Source organism: Anolis sagrei, chromosome X (genome assembly GCF_037176765.1).
Source record: "Anolis sagrei isolate rAnoSag1 chromosome X, rAnoSag1.mat, whole genome shotgun sequence".
NCBI lineage: Eukaryota > Metazoa > Chordata > Lepidosauria > Squamata > Dactyloidae > Anolis > Anolis sagrei.
In genome coordinates this window covers 109,147,156-109,167,546 of record NC_090034.1, presented here as the reverse complement: position 1 = coordinate 109,167,546, position 20,391 = coordinate 109,147,156, and the positions used below count along the sequence as shown (strand labels likewise).

Genomic DNA, 20,391 nt, shown 5'->3' with positions numbered 1-20,391 from the left:
TCTTACAGTTAGGAAGTTCTGTTTGGGCATGTAAGAAATACGTTGGGATGTGTGTGTCCGTCCTTTTTGGACTCCTCTCAATTACACTTTATTTTCTATTCCTTCCTCATCCAGGGTTTTATCATTTTACTTCGTCCATTTGGCCTGCCCATTGTCCAATGCTATGTCAATATGCTTTATCTATTTTACTTTTGCTACTGTATGTATTTTATTTTTATATAATTTTTGTTGCCTGTTTTTTGCATTTTATTCTGTTGTATTGTATCATGTAAGCCGCACTGAGTCCCCTTCGGAGAGATAGTGGCGAGGTAGAATTAAAGTTGTTTGTTGTCGTTGTTATTATTATTATAACTGTAAAATAAATAATAATGATAATAATAACAATAATAAAACTTTATTTATACCCCACTACCATCTCCCAAGGGACTTGGTGCGGCTTATAATAATAATAAGAAGAAGAATAATCATCCTTTATTTGTACCCCGCTACCATCTCCCGAAGGACTCAATGCGGCTTACACAAGGCCGAGCCCAAAATACAACAATAAACAATAACAACAATAATACAGCAAAATAAAACAAAAACAAGCAATAACATTAACAACAAGCAGTGACACAGTTAAAAACAATGGCCGGGCCAAATGTAATAATTAAAATTAAAAGTGCTGGGCATGACAGGTGGGGTGTTTGGAGGGGGGTGGGCATGCAGATATCTTAGATCTCTGAATAAAGTGCGTTGGGACATAATGCTAGGAGTTTCTTTATTCTGGAAAGGCACACTGGAACATCCATGTTTTCAAGCTCCTCCTAAAGATTGCTAGCGACGGCGCCTGCCTGATGTCCTTAGGGAGAGAGTTCCAAAGTCGAGGGGCCACCACCAAGAAGGCCCTCTCCCTCGTCCCCACCAATAGCACTTGCGATGCTGGTGGGATCGTAAGCAGGGCCTCTCTAGATGAATGAAGAGATCGGGTGGGTTCGTACACTGAAATGTGGTCATGTAGGTCATGTATTGTGGGCTCGGCTTACATCAATACAAGCAATACAACCACAATACGAAGCAAAATACAACTACTAATACAAAGCAATTAAAATAAATCTCATACACAATTAGCATAAACATTGAATGGTAGCACAAGACACATTTAAGAACTATGGCTGGGCCAAATGTAGTTAAGTTAAAAAATAATGCTGGGCATGAACAAGACAGAGATGCATATCTGTCCGAACGCATCTCCCTCTATGTCCCACCTCGGAGTCTGAGATCCTCTGGGGAGGCCCTGTTCTCGACCCCACCTCTGTCACAAGTGAGATTGGCAGGGACGAGGAGCAGGGCCTTCTCAGTGGTGGCTCCTCACCTATGGAATTCACTCCCCGGGGACATTAGATCAGCAACATCCCTCCTTTCCTTCAGAAAGAAATTAAAAACATGGACGTGGGACCAGGCGTTTAGGCAATCTGGCAGATAAATAAAGGACTGTGACGACGGATAGGAATAGACAATGTGGAATGAAGTATGGACTCTGAGTTGGTGAATGCTGTGTCTGAGATTGGCTATCGATTGTGAGATATATTGTTGTTTTAATTGTTAACCATTTAATTGCTGTTTTTATATGTTATTGTATTTGTGCAGGCACCAAATTGTGCCATTTTGTAAGCCGCCCTGAGTCCCCCCTCGGGGGTTGAGAATTATTTATTATTATTTATTTCGAGGTTTTATATACCGACCCTCTCACCTTCAAAGAGGGATCCGGACCGGCTCACAACATGTGTTAACATACAAAGAATATACAATAACAACACAATGTCACTTCATTACACGATTAAAATATCAGCACCATACACATTAAAACATTATCATCCCAGTTAAAAGAGCCAAATCGTCCGACACCATCACAATCCCATTCATCATCCTCCTTTCATGTGGGCAAAGAATTAAATCAGTTGTCAAATGCCGCGTTCCACAACCAGGTCTTTGTTAGTTTCCTGAACGTCATGAGGGAGGGGGCAGTTCTGATCTCTAATGGCAGGGAGTTCCAAAGTCGAGGGGCCACCATCGAGAAGGCCCTGTCCCTCGCCCCCACCAGCCGTGCTTGTGCAAGCGGTGGGACTGAGAGCAGGGCCCCTCCAGACGATCTTAGTGGTCTTGATGGTTCAACTGCGGAACTCTCTGCCCCAGAGGCTGGTGGAAGCTCCTTCCATGGAGGCTTTCTAAAAGAGGCTGGAAGGCCATCTGTCGGGTCGGGATGTTGATGGTGCTTTTCCTGCAGGGCAGAAGGGAGTTGGACTGGATGACCCAATGATTCTGTGAAGCAGGAGCCAAGTGCCAGGGCTTCCCTTCTGCTTGCTTCTTGTTGCAGATCAGGCAAACTGAAGGTGCCGGAATGGGTGGATACGGTCAAGCCGTGATTGTGCAGGCGGTGGGACCGAGAGCAAGGCCCCTCCAGACGAGAAGGGCGGGGTAGAAGTAGACGAAATACATAATAAATAAATAAATAAATAAATAGAGGAGGTGACACGAAGCTGAGTGTTGGGGCCACGTCCGTTCTAGCAAGCTTGGGCCTTCCTCCCTCCCTCCCTCCCTGTGTTTTGGACTTCAACTCCCAGCATTCCTCACCGCCTCGGGACCCTTCCGCTTAAGCGGAAAAGGAAGGGCCAGAGGCGGTGAGGAATGCTGGGAGTTGAAGTCCAAGTGTTTCTGGCTTGGAAGGAAGGTTCCTCCCGGCCAGGCCTTCCCAACCGGAAGAGGAGGCTCCCTCCCTCCTTCCTTCCTTCCCTCCCTCCCAGTTCCTCTTTTGCGGGAGGCCAAGCGCGCACCGGCCGCCAGGGGGCAGCACACCAAGGAGCCTCGGAGCCGAGGGAGGGGGATAGAGAGGGGGCACTTCAGCCCCTCCTTCACTCCCCCTCCCCCCCCTCCGGCCTGCCCGCTTCTCCCTCTCTTTGTGCGGGGGGGGGGCAGCCATGGCGAGAAGCCTTCAAAGCCAGGCGCCCCCCTGCCTCGTCCCTTCGAGGGAGGGAGAAAAGAGAGAGCCCCCTCCCTCCCTCTGCCCCCCCTCTGCCCCCCTCCCCCGTTCTCACCGAGCCTTCGACGATGAGCGTCCTCCTCCTCTTCCTCCCTGCGCCGTCCTTCTGGTCTTTCTGGTCCCTGGATCGCTTCTGCGCATGCGCCAGCCTCTCCTCAGCTGAGGGCCCCTCCTTAGCGCATGCGCAGCGCCTCTGTTTGTGTCTCGCAGGTGTCCAGCCCGCGCATGCGCCCCACGGCCTCCCTCCCTTTCGGCTCGCTCACGCGGACGGCCCACGTGAGGGGGCGGGGCCTCCCCAGCGCGGCCTCGACGACGAGGAAGACAACAACAAGAGACGTCACAAGCTCCGCCCCTCCCTCCCCTCGCCTGGGGCGTCGTCAAGGAGACGGCGGGGGTTAGGTAACCAGGGGCGGGGAAGGAGCAAGGGTGAAGTGCCGCCCTCCGTCCGCTTGGTGGCTCCGCCCAGGAAGGCGCCGCCGTGACGTCTCAAGCCTGCGGCGAGCGGAAGCACCTCTTGAGTATCGAGGGCGCTGATTGGCCAGGCCGTGAGGGAAGGAAAGCAGGCGGTGGGAGAGGGCCTGCGCCTGCCAGGGAGACCCAGAGTCCCAGGTGAGTGGCCGAGGGAGGCAAGGAGGAGGGCCGGAGCCCCGCAGGAGAGTCCCAGGCAGGCGGGGAGCAGGCCCAAAGCCTCTCTTCCCTGGGCATCCCGGGCAGGAAACTCAGCTGCCTCCAAATGGGCCTGTGGGCCTTCTGCTGCCATTCTGTCCCATGCAGGGGTGGCTCAAGCCCTTACGCAAAGTGAGCATTCGCAGTAGAGTTGATTTTGCCCAGTGGGGCACTTAAGGCACTCTTGGGGGGAAAATAGACCTTGACATATGCGAGTTGTAGTCACTGGGATGTATAGTTCACCCACAATCAAAGAGCATTCTGAACTCCACCAATTCTGGGCACCACAATTCAAGAGAGATATTGACAAGCTGGGAGAATTTGCCCAGAGGAGGGCGACTAAAATGATCAAGGGTCTGGAGAACAAGCCCTATGAGGAGCGGCTTAAGGAGCTGGGCATGTTTAGCCTGAAGAAGAAAAGGATGAGAGGAGATATGATGAGAGCCATGTGTAAATATGTGAGAGGAAGCCACAGGGAGGAGGAGGGAGCAAGCTTGTTTTCTGCTTCCCTGGAGACTAGGGTCTGGAGAACAAGCCCTATGAAGAGAGGCTTAAGGAGCTGGGCATGTTTAGCCTGAAGAAGAAAAGGCTGAGAGGAGATATGACGAGAGCCATGTGTAAATATGTGAGAGGAAGCCACAGAGAGGAGGAGGAGGGAGCAAGCTTCCTTTCGGCTTCCCTGGAGACTAGGACGCAAGGGAACAATGGCTTCTTTGGAAGCTTTGAAGCAGAGGCTGGATGGCCATCTGCCAGGGGTGCTTTGAATGCAATATTCCTGCTTCTTGGCAGAATGGGGTTGGGCTGGAGGATGGCCCAGGAGGTCTCTTCCAACTCTAGGATTCTAGGAGAGTCCCAGGCAGATGGGGAGCAGGCCCAAAGCCCCTCTTCCCTGGGCATCCCAGGCAGGAGACTCAGCTGCCTGCAAGTGGGCCTGTGGACCTGGAGGCCAGGCTGGCCTGTGGACGCAGGGGCGGCTCAACCCATTACACAAAGTAAGCATTCGCAGTAGAGTTGATTTTGCCCAGTGGGGCTCTTGAGGCACTCTTGGGGGGAAAATAGACCTTGACATATGCGAGTGGTAGTTACTGGGATGTATAGTTCACCTACAATCTGAACTCCACCAATTCTGGGCACCACAATTCAAGAGAGATATTGACAAGTTGGAATGTGTCCAGAGGAGGGCGACTCAAAGAATCAAGGGTCTGGAGAACAAGCCCTATGAGGAGCGGCTTAGGGAACTGGGCATGTTTAGCCTGAAGAAGAGAAGGCTGAGAGGAGACATGAGAGCCAAGAAACGAGATTCCATCTGAACATGAGAAAGAACTTCCTGACTGTGAGAGCCGTTCAGCAGTGGAACTCTCTGCCCCGGAGTGTGGTGGAGGCTCCTTCTTTGGAGGCTTTGAAACAGAGGCTGGATGGCCATCTGTCAGGGGTGCTTTGAATGCAATATTCCTGCTTCTTGGCAGAATGGGGTTGGACTGGAGGATGGCCCAGGAGGTCTCTTCCAACTCTAGGATTCTAGGAGAGTCCCAGGCAGGTGGGGAGCAGGCCCAGAGGCCCTCTTCCCTGGGCATCCCGGGCAGGAGACTCAGCTACCTGCGAGTGGGCCTGTAACCTGGAGGCCAGGCCGGCCTCTGAGTGGGTGCGTGTTGGGGGCATATTCAGGGGCGGCTCAACCCATTATACAAAGTAAGCACTCACAGTAGAGTTGATTTTGCCCAGGGGTGCTCTTGAAGTGCTCTTGGGGGAAAACAGACCTTGATATTTGGGAGTTGTACTTACTGGGATGTATAGTTCACCTACAACCAAAGAGCATTCTGAACTCCACCAAGGATGGAATTGAACTAAATAGGGCACAGTGTTCACATTTGGGCATACTGAGTGTTCATGTAAAGTTTGGTCCATATCCACCATTGTTTGAGTCCACAGTGCTCTCTGGGTGTAGGTGAACTACAACTCCAAACTCAAGGTCAAACCCAGGGGCGTTCCTGGGGGAAAATAGACCTTGACATATGCGAGTGGTAGTCACTGGGATGTCTAGTTCACCTACAATCAAAGAGCATTCTGAACTCCACCAATGATGGAACTGAACCAAATATGGCACACAGAACTCCCATGACGAACAGAAAATATATATCAGTAATTCATAGAATCCTAGAATCCTAGAGTTGAAAGAGACCTCCTGGGCTATCATCCAGTCCAACCCCATTCTGCCAAGAAGCAGGAATATTGCATTCAAAGCACCCCTGACAGATGGCCATCCAGCCTCTGCTTAAAAGCTTCCAAAGAAGGAGCCTCCACCACACTCCAGGGCAGAGAGTTCCACTGCTGAACGGCTCTCACAGTCAGGAAGTCCTTCCTCATGTTCAGATGGAATCTTCTCTCTTGTTGTTTGAAGCCATTGCTCCGCGTCCTAGTCTCCAGGGAAGCAGAAAACAAGCTTGCTCCCTCCTCCTCCCTGTGGCTTCCTCTCACATATTTATACATGGCTATCATATCTCCTCTCAGCCTTCTCTTCTTCAGGCTAAACATGCCCAGCTCCTTAAGCCACTCCTCATAGGGCTTGTTCTCCAGACTCTTGATCATTTTAGTCGCCCTCCTCTGGACACATTCCAGCTTAGAGTCAATATCTCTCTTGAATTGTGGGGCCCAGAATTGGACACAATATTCCAGGTGTGGTCTAACCAAAGCGGAATAGAGCATGGGGAGCAGGACTTCCCTGGACCTAGACACTATACTCCTAATTGGTTGGGGGGGGGGGGATATTATTATTATTATTATTATTATTATTATTATTATCTTTATTTGTACCCCGCGAGCATCTCCCGAAGGACTCGATGCGGCTTACAAAGGCCAAGGCCTCAAAACACAACATAACAATACAAAACCTAAAGCAAATTAAAAACAGTTAAAGCAATATTAAACAACAAGCAATAAACAATACATCAAAACACTATAAAACTGGGCCAGGCCAGAGTTATGGGCACAGGATTAAAAGTGCTGATGTGACAGGTGGTATATAAGGATTCTAGGGTAAGTGCAGTGTGCCGCAATCATAGTTCTACTAAAGTGCTTCTGGGACTTGGTATTGGAGATTTCCTAATCGGGAAAGGCACATTGGAACAGCCAGGTCTTCAAGTTCTTTCTGAAGACTGCCAGTGTAGGGGCCTGTCTAAGATCTTTGGGGAGGGTGTTCCAGACAACAACACTGAATACTGTTTGCTTACCGTTGAAAATTACCTAGGGCCACCTCTGTGTGGGTGGGTGGGTGTTGGGGGCATATTGAGAGCATGATGGGGAGTAATAAGTCAGTGGTGAACCAAGGGTGGCCTGGGGTGGGGGCAGGCAGCCTTTCTTCACCCGCTCTTCCCCCTCCCTCCCCAGGCGCCATGGCGGAGGACCTGTCCCAGTCGCTCTTCCTGCAGCACCAGTACATGTGCTCCGAGTGCGGGCTGCTCTACGACACGCTGGAAGCAGTGCTGATCCACCACCAGAGCCACCTCCCGGAGACCCCTACTCCTCCTCCTGCGGAAGAAGGAGCCGTGGCCCCGACCCAGGAGAGCAGCGGCTTCCAGTGCCTGGAGTGCGGCTGCGCCCTGGGCTCCCCGGACGAGCTCCTGGCCCACCAGGAAGTGCACCCCAGGGAGGTCCCCTCCCGGCCCCCGCCCACCCCGGGGCAGATCCGCTACCAGTGCAACGAGTGCCAGGAGCTCTTCCCCTCCACCGCACTCTGGCTGGCCCACCGCCGGGCGCACCGCCAGAAAGAGCCGGCCGCAACGGCCTGCCCCTCGCCTCCCCTTCCCCGCCCGCCCTCCCTTCCGCCTGCCCCGCCGGTGCACCCCTATGAATGCTCCGAGTGCGCCGGCCTCTTCCTGACTCCCGAGGAGCTGCTTGAGCATCAGGGAGAGCATTTCACGGAGATCGAGAAGGAGAGCGCAGAGCCCCCTGAAGGCACGGTGGCGGCAGCGGCGGTTCAAGAAGCGGCCAGCCCCCGGACATCTCCATTGCGGGGTCCTGAAGAAGACGCCCCCCTGCCCGCATCGCCCTCCACGAAGGCGCTCAGCTGTGGTGAATGCAAGCAGGCCTTTGCCTCAGCGGAAGCCCTGGAGCAGCACCGGCTGGAGCATCATGCGCGGAGCCAGCCGGAGGAGTTCCTCTGTGGGGAGTGCCAGCGCGGCTTCACCACGGCCAAGCGGCTGCTGGCGCACCAGCGGGCGCACATGGACGGCACCTACGAGTGCCCCAACTGCAACAAGATCTTCAAGAAGGCGGCCTCCCTGGAGCAGCACATGCGGGTGCACAAGGGGGAGGCGCTCTACCTCTGCGTGGACTGCGGCCTGGGCTTCTCCACCGAGATGACGCTCGTCACGCACCGCAAGAACCACACCGCCAACCCCCTGCACCGCTGCCACTGTGGCAAGGCCTTCAGCAACATGACCAAGTTCCTGTACCACCGGCGCACACACGCGGGCAAGAGCGGGGTGCCCCCCGCCCGAGGGAACGTGAAGCCGGGGCTCGGCAGGCAGACCCTGGAGCCAGTCCCGAGCGATGGGGAGACGGTGGTCAACGGTGGCAGCAACAGTGGTGGAGGGTCCTCTTCCTCCCCCAAGCCCCCCTCCTCCACTTCCTCCCCAAAGAAGGGGCCGGGAGCAGAGGGCAGCGGGGCGGGCTTCCTGTGCCCGCAGTGTGGCAAGGGCTTCTCCACCTACCTCCGGATGGTGCGCCACAAGCGGGTGGTGCACGTCCTGGAGCGCAAGCACAAGTGCCCCATGTGCAGCAAGAAGTTCAAGAAGCTGGTGCACGTGCGGAACCACCTGCGCACCCACACCGGGGAGCGGCCCTTCCAGTGCTCCGAGTGCGGAAAGACCTTCGTCTCGCAGGCCAACCTGGCGCGGCACCACATCACCCACACCGGGGAGCGCCCCTACCAGTGCCAGGTGTGCGGCAAGCGCTTCACCCAGTCCTCCAACCTGCGCCAGCACCGCCTCCTGCACCTCGTGCCCGCCCGCCAGGGCCCCCACACCTGCCAGGACTGCGGGGCCACCTTCGCCCGCCCTTACCAGCTGGCCCTGCACCAGGCGAGCCTGCCCTTCCCCTGCCCCGAGTGCGAGAAGACTTTCCCCCGGCGCTGCCTCTTGGAGCTGCACCGGCTCAGCCACGCTGGGCGCGAGCCCCACCGCTGCCCGGACTGCAACGCCCTCTTCGCGGAGGCCGCCAAGCTGCAGGAGCACCGCTGTGCCCGCCGCCGGGAGCTGGGCCCCTCCCGGACGTACCCCTGCCTCTCCTGCGGCAAGTACCTGGGCTCCCCGGCCAAGCTGGCTGCCCACCAGCTGGCGCACTCGGGCCAGCGCCCATTCCCGTGCCCGCTCTGCGGCAAGACCTTCACCACCCCGAGCGGGCTGAGCCGGCACCAGCAGCGCCACGCCGGCCTGCGTCCCCACAAGTGCGCTGTCTGCGGGAAGGGCTTCATGGCGGCCTCGGGGCTGCAGCTGCACCAGCGCATCCACACGGGCGAGCGCCCCTTCCCCTGCCCCGAGTGCGGGAAGGCCTTCCGGCAGGCCACCCACCTGCAGGAGCACCGGCGGCTGCACACGGGCGAGCGCCCCTTCCGCTGCCGGGACTGCGGCAAGACCTTTGTGCAGTCCATGCACCTGGCCGAGCACCGGCGCATCCACACGGGCGAGCGGCCCCACCCCTGCCCCCTCTGCTCCCGGACTTTCAAGACCCTCTCCCACCTGCGCAGCCACCGCAAAACCCACGCGGAAGCGGAGCCTCAACAGGAGGCGCTGGTGCTGGCCGCGCCGGACCCTTCGGTGGGAGCCACAAACGGAGGGGCGGCTGTCCAGCCTGTCCAGACCATCATGTGCACCGAGTTCGGAGAGACCATCGCCATCATCGAAAGCGCTGAGCCGCTGCCCTTGGTGGAGACCATCGAGATCTACCAAGCCACGCTGGAAGGGAACCTCCAGGTCCACGCCTTCGTCTAGGAGCAGAGCCAAGGGACTCCGGGCTCCAGGCAGAGGCTGGTGTTTGGCCCGTGCGCCTCTTCTTCCGTGCCATGGGCGCTTGTTCAAGTGTGCGTGTGTGTGCGATGGACTCACCTGGGCCACCTCTGCACACCTATTTCCAGTATTTATTTTTGCTTTTCTAAGAAAGGTTCCAATACATCTTTTTTCCAGTTTTGTTTCTGCCAGAGAGGGTTGTGGGAGGCAGGGGGGAGGCTGAGGTCCTGCCCGCTCCCCATTAAATTATTCCTCTGTGCTTAGAACCTGATCTCCGTGTCTCCTCTTCTTTGCAGAGCAACAACAAGCCAGGCCAGGCCTTTTCCCATTTGAGTTGTGATGCCACTGGGGACACCCCCGCCTCTGGAAGGGGGGGTCCATTACAACCAGAGAAGGGAATGGCGGAGTTATCATTGAAGTAACGTCGCAGCCAAGAGAGCTCAAGGTTCCTAGGGCTGAGTGGATGAGCAAAGCAGGGGGAAAGGCTTTATTTATTAGGTTCTTGTGGGTTTTTTCGGGCTATATGGCCATGTTCTAGAGGCATTTTCTCCTGACGTTTCGCCTGCATCTCTGGCAAGCATCCTCAGAGGGAGTGAGGTCTGTTGGAATTAGGACAATGGGTTTATATATCTGTGGAATGACCAGGGTGAGACAAAGTACTCTTGTCCGCTGGAGCTAGGTGTGAATGTTTCAACTGACCACCTTAATTAGTGGGTTGTTGTAGGTTTTTTCGGGCTATATGGCCATGTTCTGGAGGCATTCTCTCCTGACGTTTCGCCTGCATCTATGGCAAGCATCCTCAGAGGTTGTGAGGTCTGTTGGAATTAGGAAAATGGGTTTATATATCTGTGGAATGACCAGGGTGGGGCTTTATTTATTTATTTGCAGCTTTTCTATTCTGCCCTTCTCCTCACCCCGCAGGGGACTCAGGGGAATTACAGTGTACACATATATGGCAAACATTCAGTGCCAATTTTTGACATACAAACATATACAGACATACACAGACGCTATTTAACTTTTTCTGGCCGTTGCTTTCATCGTCCATCTGCGACACTGATGAAGCACTTCCGCATTCCCCGCATGCTTCCCTGCTGGAGTCTTCTTTATGGCCTCATAAATCAGTTAATTTAGCCTCCCCACACTTTAAGGTGGTACCTAATTCTCCTACTTGACAGATGCAACTGTCTTTTGGGTTGCAAAGGTCGGCAACAGGCTACACACAATTGGTTGGAAACCCACTCCAACCGGGTTGATGAAACACTTCCGCATTCCCCGCATGCTTCCCCGCTGGAGTGCTGGAGTCTTCTTTATGGCCTCATAAATCAGTTAATTTAGCCTCCCCACACTTTTTAAGGTGGTACCTAGTTTTCCTACTTGACAGATGCAACTGTCTTTCAGGTTGCAAAGGTCGACAACAGGCTACACACAATTGGTTGGAAACCCACTCCAACCCAGGCTGATGAAGTACTTCCGCAATCCCCGCATGCTTCCCCGCTGGAATGCTTTTGCTGGAGCCTTCTTTACGGCCTCATAAATCAGTTAATTTAGCCTCCCCTCACTTTTTAAGGTGGTACCTAATTCTCCTACTTGACAGATGCAACTGTCTTTCAGGTTGCAAAGGTCGACAACAGGCTACACACAATTGGTTGGAAACCCACTCCAACCTGGGCTGGCTTCGAACTCATGACCTTTTTGGTCAGAGTGATCTTAATGCAGGTGACACTCATCCAGCTACGCCACAATCCCAGTGCTTGCTTGCTGAACCTTGGGGGGCGGGAAGGGGGATAAGAGAAGCAGGTCCTTCAGGGTAAGGCTGGCACAGGCACAGGCTGGCACAGGTGGGCAGAAATGTTTGTCTGCCCAGCAATCTCCAGCTGATAAGCCCTTGAAAGTGAGCTGGAAGGAGAAAGGACCCAAACTCTTTTCCGGCCAGCTGTAGTTGTGCCGAGGAGGCAAAAGGTGGCCAAAGGACTTGGCAGAGCAAATTGGAGACCATGTTTACATAATGGCATGGGGCTCAATCCAGGGTTATGCAACCAGGCTCATGTCCCTGGGTCAGGAGTTTCTTTCCTCGGTCTTCATTCCCCTCCGAAACGTGGCTTACTCGGCTGCGGCTGTGAGGGGAAAGGGGGTGCCCGACTATTTATTATTTTAGGTTCTTGTGGGTTTTTTCGGGCTATAGAGCCATGTTCTAGAGGCATTTCTCCTGACGTTTCGCCTGCATCTATGGCAAGCTTCCTCAGAGGTTTGAGGTGGAAGCTTGCCATAGATGCAGGCGAAACGTCAGGAGAAATGCCTCTAGAACATGGCTCTATAGCCCGAAAAAACCCACAAGAACGTAGTGATTCCAGCCATGAAAGCCTTCGACAATATATTTATTATTTTATTTTGCGCATTTCTACCCCGCCCTTCTCAACCCCCGAGGGGGGACTCAGGGCGGCTTACAAAAGGCACAATTCGATGCCAGCACAACAGATAAAACGTACATCACAACCATTATAAAACAATTAAACAATCCAGTTATACATCACAATTAATAAAAAACAATCTAATGATCAACGTTCGCCAAGCTCAGAATCCGTAAGTTCATTCCGCATTGTCAAATCCTATCCAATTCTAGTCGTCATTGTCCTATCATAGAATCAAAGAGTGGGAAGAGACCTCCTGGGCCATCATCCAGTCCAACCCCATTCTGCCAAGAAGCAGGAATATCGCATTCAAATCACCCCTGACAGATGGCCATCCAGCCTCTGCTTAAAAGCTTCCAAAGAGGGAGCCTCCACCACACTCCCTCCGGGGCAGGGAGTTCCACTGCTGAACGGCTCTCGCAGTCAGGAAGTTATAGAATCATAGAATCCAAGAGTTGGAAGAGACCTCCTGGGCCATCATCCAGTCCAACCCCATTCTGCCAAGAAGCAGGAATGTTGCATTCAAAGCACCCCTGACAGATGGCCATCCAGCCTCTGTTTAAAAGCTTCCAAAGAAGGAGCCTCCACCACACTCCCTCCGGGGCAGAGAGTTCCACTGCTGAACAGCTCTCACAGTCAGGAAGTTCTTCCTCATGTTCAGATGGAATCTCCTCTCTTGTAGTTTGAAGCCATGGCTCCATTGCGTCCTAGTCTCCAGGGAAGCAGAAAACAAGCTTGCTCCCTCCTCCTCCCTGTGGCTTCCTCTCACATATTTATACATGGCTATCATATCTCCTCTCAGCCTTCTCTTCTTCAGGCTAAACATGCCCAGCTCCTTAAGCCACTCCTCATAGGGCTTGTTCTCCAGACTCTTGATCATTTTAGTCGCCCTCCTCTGGACACATTCCAGCTTAGAGTCAATATCTCTCTTGAATTGTGGGGCCCAGAATTGGACACAATATTCCAGGTGTGGTCTAACCAAAGCGGAATAGAGCATGGGGAGCAGGACTTCCCTGGACCTAGACACTATACTCCTAATTGGTTGGGGGGGGGGGGATATTATTATTATTATTATTATTATTATTATTATTATCTTTATTTGTACCCCGCGAGCATCTCCCGAAGGACTCGATGCGGCTTACAAAGGCCAAGGCCTCAAAACACAACATAACAATACAAAACCTAAAGCAAATTAAAAACAGTTAAAGCAATATTAAACAACAAGCAATAAACAATACATCAAAACACTATAAAACTGGGCCAGGCCAGAGTTATGGGCACAGGATTAAAAGTGCTGATGTGACAGGTGGTATATAAGGATTCTAGGGTAAGTGCAGTGTGCCGCAATCATAGTTCTACTAAAGTGCTTCTGGGACTTGGTATTGGAGATTTCCTAATCGGGAAAGGCACATTGGAACAGCCAGGTCTTCAAGTTCTTTCTGAAGACTGCCAGTGTAGGGGCCTGTCTAAGATCTTTGGGGAGGGTGTTCCAGACAACAACACTGAATACTGTTTGCTTACCGTTGAAAATTACCTAGGGCCACCTCTGTGTGGGTGGGTGGGTGTTGGGGGCATATTGAGAGCATGATGGGGAGTAATAAGTCAGTGGTGAACCAAGGGTGGCCTGGGGTGGGGGCAGGCAGCCTTTCTTCACCCGCTCTTCCCCCTCCCTCCCCAGGCGCCATGGCGGAGGACCTGTCCCAGTCGCTCTTCCTGCAGCACCAGTACATGTGCTCCGAGTGCGGGCTGCTCTACGACACGCTGGAAGCAGTGCTGATCCACCACCAGAGCCACCTCCCGGAGACCCCTACTCCTCCTCCTGCGGAAGAAGGAGCCGTGGCCCCGACCCAGGAGAGCAGCGGCTTCCAGTGCCTGGAGTGCGGCTGCGCCCTGGGCTCCCCGGACGAGCTCCTGGCCCACCAGGAAGTGCACCCCAGGGAGGTCCCCTCCCGGCCCCCGCCCACCCCGGGGCAGATCCGCTACCAGTGCAACGAGTGCCAGGAGCTCTTCCCCTCCACCGCACTCTGGCTGGCCCACCGCCGGGCGCACCGCCAGAAAGAGCCGGCCGCAACGGCCTGCCCCTCGCCTCCCCTTCCCCGCCCGCCCTCCCTTCCGCCTGCCCCGCCGGTGCACCCCTATGAATGCTCCGAGTGCGCCGGCCTCTTCCTGACTCCCGAGGAGCTGCTTGAGCATCAGGGAGAGCATTTCACGGAGATCGAGAAGGAGAGCGCAGAGCCCCCTGAAGGCACGGTGGCGGCAGCGGCGGTTCAAGAAGCGGCCAGCCCCCGGACATCTCCATTGCGGGGTCCTGAAGAAGACGCCCCCCTGCCCGCATCGCCCTCCACGAAGGCGCTCAGCTGTGGTGAATGCAAGCAGGCCTTTGCCTCAGCGGAAGCCCTGGAGCAGCACCGGCTGGAGCATCATGCGCGGAGCCAGCCGGAGGAGTTCCTCTGTGGGGAGTGCCAGCGCGGCTTCACCACGGCCAAGCGGCTGCTGGCGCACCAGCGGGCGCACATGGACGGCACCTACGAGTGCCCCAACTGCAACAAGATCTTCAAGAAGGCGGCCTCCCTGGAGCAGCACATGCGGGTGCACAAGGGGGAGGCGCTCTACCTCTGCGTGGACTGCGGCCTGGGCTTCTCCACCGAGATGACGCTCGTCACGCACCGCAAGAACCACACCGCCAACCCCCTGCACCGCTGCCACTGTGGCAAGGCCTTCAGCAACATGACCAAGTTCCTGTACCACCGGCGCACACACGCGGGCAAGAGCGGGGTGCCCCCCGCCCGAGGGAACGTGAAGCCGGGGCTCGGCAGGCAGACCCTGGAGCCAGTCCCGAGCGATGGGGAGACGGTGGTCAACGGTGGCAGCAACAGTGGTGGAGGGTCCTCTTCCTCCCCCAAGCCCCCCTCCTCCACTTCCTCCCCAAAGAAGGGGCCGGGAGCAGAGGGCAGCGGGGCGGGCTTCCTGTGCCCGCAGTGTGGCAAGGGCTTCTCCACCTACCTCCGGATGGTGCGCCACAAGCGGGTGGTGCACGTCCTGGAGCGCAAGCACAAGTGCCCCATGTGCAGCAAGAAGTTCAAGAAGCTGGTGCACGTGCGGAACCACCTGCGCACCCACACCGGGGAGCGGCCCTTCCAGTGCTCCGAGTGCGGAAAGACCTTCGTCTCGCAGGCCAACCTGGCGCGGCACCACATCACCCACACCGGGGAGCGCCCCTACCAGTGCCAGGTGTGCGGCAAGCGCTTCACCCAGTCCTCCAACCTGCGCCAGCACCGCCTCCTGCACCTCGTGCCCGCCCGCCAGGGCCCCCACACCTGCCAGGACTGCGGGGCCACCTTCGCCCGCCCTTACCAGCTGGCCCTGCACCAGGCGAGCCTGCCCTTCCCCTGCCCCGAGTGCGAGAAGACTTTCCCCCGGCGCTGCCTCTTGGAGCTGCACCGGCTCAGCCACGCTGGGCGCGAGCCCCACCGCTGCCCGGACTGCAACGCCCTCTTCGCGGAGGCCGCCAAGCTGCAGGAGCACCGCTGTGCCCGCCGCCGGGAGCTGGGCCCCTCCCGGACGTACCCCTGCCTCTCCTGCGGCAAGTACCTGGGCTCCCCGGCCAAGCTGGCTGCCCACCAGCTGGCGCACTCGGGCCAGCGCCCATTCCCGTGCCCGCTCTGCGGCAAGACCTTCACCACCCCGAGCGGGCTGAGCCGGCACCAGCAGCGCCACGCCGGCCTGCGTCCCCACAAGTGCGCTGTCTGCGGGAAGGGCTTCATGGCGGCCTCGGGGCTGCAGCTGCACCAGCGCATCCACACGGGCGAGCGCCCCTTCCCCTGCCCCGAGTGCGGGAAGGCCTTCCGGCAGGCCACCCACCTGCAGGAGCACCGGCGGCTGCACACGGGCGAGCGCCCCTTCCGCTGCCGGGACTGCGGCAAGACCTTTGTGCAGTCCATGCACCTGGCCGAGCACCGGCGCATCCACACGGGCGAGCGGCCCCACCCCTGCCCCCTCTGCTCCCGGACTTTCAAGACCCTCTCCCACCTGCGCAGCCACCGCAAAACCCACGCGGAAGCGGAGCCTCAACAGGAGGCGCTGGTGCTGGCCGCGCCGGACCCTTCGGTGGGAGCCACAAACGGAGGGGCGGCTGTCCAGCCTGTCCAGACCATCATGTGCACCGAGTTCGGAGAGACCATCGCCATCATCGAAAGCGCTGAGCCGCTGCCCTTGGTGGAGACCATCGAGATCTACCAAGCCACGCTGGAAGGGAACCTCCAGGTCCACGCCTTCGTCTAGGAGCAGAGCCAAGGGACTCCGGGCTCCAGGCAGAGGCTGGTGTTTGGCCCGTGCGCCTCTTCTTCCGTGCCATGGGCGCTTGTTCAAGTGTGCGTGTGTGTGCGATGGACTCACCTGGGCCACCTCTGCACACCTATTTCCAGTATTTATTTTTGCTTTTCTAAGAAAGGTTCCAATACATCTTTTTTCCAGTTTTGTTTCTGCCAGAGAGGGTTGTGGGAGGCAGGGGGGAGGCTGAGGTCCTGCCCGCTCCCCATTAAATTATTCCTCTGTGCTTAGAACCTGATCTCCGTGTCTCCTCTTCTTTGCAGAGCAACAACAAGCCAGGCCAGGCCTTTTCCCATTTGAGTTGTGATGCCACTGGGGACACCCCCGCCTCTGGAAGGGGGGGTCCATTACAACCAGAGAAGGGAATGGCGGAGTTATCATTGAAGTAACGTCGCAGCCAAGAGAGCTCAAGGTTCCTAGGGCTGAGTGGATGAGCAAAGCAGGGGGAAAGGCTTTATTTATTAGGTTCTTGTGGGTTTTTTCGGGCTATATGGCCATGTTCTAGAGGCATTTTCTCCTGACGTTTCGCCTGCATCTCTGGCAAGCATCCTCAGAGGGAGTGAGGTCTGTTGGAATTAGGACAATGGGTTTATATATCTGTGGAATGACCAGGGTGAGACAAAGTACTCTTGTCCGCTGGAGCTAGGTGTGAATGTTTCAACTGACCACCTTAATTAGTGGGTTGTTGTAGGTTTTTTCGGGCTATATGGCCATGTTCTGGAGGCATTCTCTCCTGACGTTTCGCCTGCATCTATGGCAAGCATCCTCAGAGGTTGTGAGGTCTGTTGGAATTAGGAAAATGGGTTTATATATCTGTGGAATGACCAGGGTGGGGCTTTATTTATTTATTTGCAGCTTTTCTATTCTGCCCTTCTCCTCACCCCGCAGGGGACTCAGGGGAATTACAGTGTACACATATATGGCAAACATTCAGTGCCAATTTTTGACATACAAACATATACAGACATACACAGACGCTATTTAACTTTTTCTGGCCGTTGCTTTCATCGTCCATCTGCGACACTGATGAAGCACTTCCGCATTCCCCGCATGCTTCCCTGCTGGAGTCTTCTTTATGGCCTCATAAATCAGTTAATTTAGCCTCCCCACACTTTAAGGTGGTACCTAATTCTCCTACTTGACAGATGCAACTGTCTTTTGGGTTGCAAAGGTCGGCAACAGGCTACACACAATTGGTTGGAAACCCACTCCAACCGGGTTGATGAAACACTTCCGCATTCCCCGCATGCTTCCCCGCTGGAGTGCTGGAGTCTTCTTTATGGCCTCATAAATCAGTTAATTTAGCCTCCCCACACTTTTTAAGGTGGTACCTAGTTTTCCTACTTGACAGATGCAACTGTCTTTCAGGTTGCAAAGGTCGACAACAGGCTACACACAATTGGTTGGAAACCCACTCCAACCCAGGCTGATGAAGTACTTCCGCAATCCCCGCATGCTTCCCCGCTGGAATGCTTTTGCTGGAGCCTTCTTTACGGCCTCATAAATCAGTTAATTTAGCCTCCCCTCACTTTTTAAGGTGGTACCTAATTCTCCTACTTGACAGATGCAACTGTCTTTCAGGTTGCAAAGGTCGACAACAGGCTACACACAATTGGTTGGAAACCCACTCCAACCTGGGCTGGCTTCGAACTCATGACCTTTTTGGTCAGAGTGATCTTAATGCAGGTGACACTCATCCAGCTACGCCACAATCCCAGTGCTTGCTTGCTGAACCTTGGGGGGCGGGAAGGGGGATAAGAGAAGCAGGTCCTTCAGGGTAAGGCTGGCACAGGCACAGGCTGGCACAGGTGGGCAGAAATGTTTGTCTGCCCAGCAATCTCCAGCTGATAAGCCCTTGAAAGTGAGCTGGAAGGAGAAAGGACCCAAACTCTTTTCCGGCCAGCTGTAGTTGTGCCGAGGAGGCAAAAGGTGGCCAAAGGACTTGGCAGAGCAAATTGGAGACCATGTTTACATAATGGCATGGGGCTCAATCCAGGGTTATGCAACCAGGCTCATGTCCCTGGGTCAGGAGTTTCTTTCCTCGGTCTTCATTCCCCTCCGAAACGTGGCTTACTCGGCTGCGGCTGTGAGGGGAAAGGGGGTGCCCGACTATTTATTATTTTAGGTTCTTGTGGGTTTTTTCGGGCTATAGAGCCATGTTCTAGAGGCATTTCTCCTGACGTTTCGCCTGCATCTATGGCAAGCTTCCTCAGAGGTTTGAGGTGGAAGCTTGCCATAGATGCAGGCGAAACGTCAGGAGAAATGCCTCTAGAACATGGCTCTATAGCCCGAAAAAACCCACAAGAACGTAGTGATTCCAGCCATGAAAGCCTTCGACAATATATTTATTATTTTATTTTGCGCATTTCTACCCCGCCCTTCTCAACCCCCGAGGGGGGACTCAGGGCGGCTTACAAAAGGCACAATTCGATGCCAGCACAACAGATAAAACGTACATCACAACCATTATAAAACAATTAAACAATCCAGTTATACATCACAATTAATAAAAAACAATCTAATGATCAACGTTCGCCAAGCTCAGAATCCGTAAGTTCATTCCGCATTGTCAAATCCTATCCAATTCTAGTCGTCATTGTCCTATCATAGAATCAAAGAGTGGGAAGAGACCTCCTGGGCCATCATCCAGTCCAACCCCATTCTGCCAAGAAGCAGGAATATCGCATTCAAATCACCCCTGACAGATGGCCATCCAGCCTCTGCTTAAAAGCTTCCAAAGAGGGAGCCTCCACCACACTCCCTCCGGGGCAGGGAGTTCCACTGCTGAACGGCTCTCGCAGTCAGGAAGTTATAGAATCATAGAATCCAAGAGTTGGAAGAGACCTCCTGGGCCATCATCCAGTCCAACCCCATTCTGCCAAGAAGCAGGAATGTTGCATTCAAAGCACCCCTGACAGATGGCCATCCAGCCTCTGTTTAAAAGCTTCCAAAGAAGGAGCCTCCACCACACTCCCTCCGGGGCAGAGAGTTCCACTGCTGAACAGCTCTCACAGTCAGGAAGTTCTTCCTCATGTTCAGATGGAATCTCCTCTCTTGTAGTTTGAAGCCATGGCTCCATTGCGTCCTAGTCTCCAGGGAAGCAGAAAGGAAGCTTGCTCCCTCCTCCTCCCTGTGGCTTCCTCTCACATATTTATACATGGCTATCATGTCTCCTCTCAGCCTTCTCTTCTTCAGGCTAAACATGCCCAGCTCCTTAAGCCGCTCCTCATGGGGCTTGTTCTCCAGACCCTTTGTCTATCTTCCAGATTACCCAAAAGCCTGGTCCCATATCCATGTTTTTAGTTTCCTTCTGAAAGAGAGGAGGGATGTCGATGACCTAATTTCCCCGGGGAGTGAATTCCACAGGAGAGGGGCCACCACTGAGAAAGCCCTGCTCCTCGTCCCCACCAATCTCACTTGTGATAGAGGTGGGGTTGAGAGCAGGGCCTCCCCAGAAGATCTCAAACTCTGAGGCAGGACATAGAGGGAGATGCGTTCGGTCAGATATGTTGGGCCGGAGCCGTATAGGGTTTTGTAGGTCAAAACCAGCACTTTGAATTGTGCTCGGAACTGGATCGGCATAACGGGGTGGGATGCTCCCTGTATGACACTCCGGTGAGTAATCTGACCGCCGATTAGCCAGCACCGTGGGGTCCAAGCCGCTCCCATTCCTCCTTTTCCAGCCGGCCCCCTTGATTGCAGATGGGGACCCCACCTTTCCCACCCACCACCCTCTGAGGGCAGGAGGGCTTCCTCCCCGCCAGGGCTTCTCTACCCACTCCTCGTCCACACGATCGGAATAAGGCACCCCACGCGATTCTCTCCGTTCATGCCAATAATTTATTGAACCGGATGTCTGTACACAGCCAAAAAACCTAAGAAAGAAACTAACACACAATGTTTGGGGGGGGGGTGATTTTGGGAGGGGGCATCGTGAGGGCATTTATCCACAGGCTGCTCCCTG

At 54.9% G+C, this 20,391-nt stretch overlaps 2 protein-coding genes across 2 annotated transcripts; both read left to right on the top strand.

Annotated features, from left to right (window-relative positions):
• Positions 1 to 3,552: 3,552 nt before the first annotated feature.
• Positions 3,553 to 9,953, top strand: LOC132780123 (zinc finger protein 574-like). The gene is made up of 2 exons (XM_060783664.2): positions 3,553 to 3,628; positions 7,070 to 9,953. Exon 2 carries the CDS (start codon positions 7,075 to 7,077, stop codon positions 9,670 to 9,672), a length of 2,598 nt encoding a protein of 865 aa, XP_060639647.2. The 5' UTR covers positions 3,553 to 3,628; positions 7,070 to 7,074; the 3' UTR covers positions 9,673 to 9,953.
• Positions 9,954 to 13,701: 3,748 nt separating this feature from the next.
• On the top strand, positions 13,702 to 16,660 carry LOC137095017 (zinc finger protein 574-like). Its single transcript, XM_067461180.1, has one exon. It carries the CDS (start codon positions 13,782 to 13,784, stop codon positions 16,377 to 16,379), a length of 2,598 nt encoding a protein of 865 aa, XP_067317281.1. The 5' UTR covers positions 13,702 to 13,781; the 3' UTR covers positions 16,380 to 16,660.
• Positions 16,661 to 20,391: the final 3,731 nt, after the last annotated feature.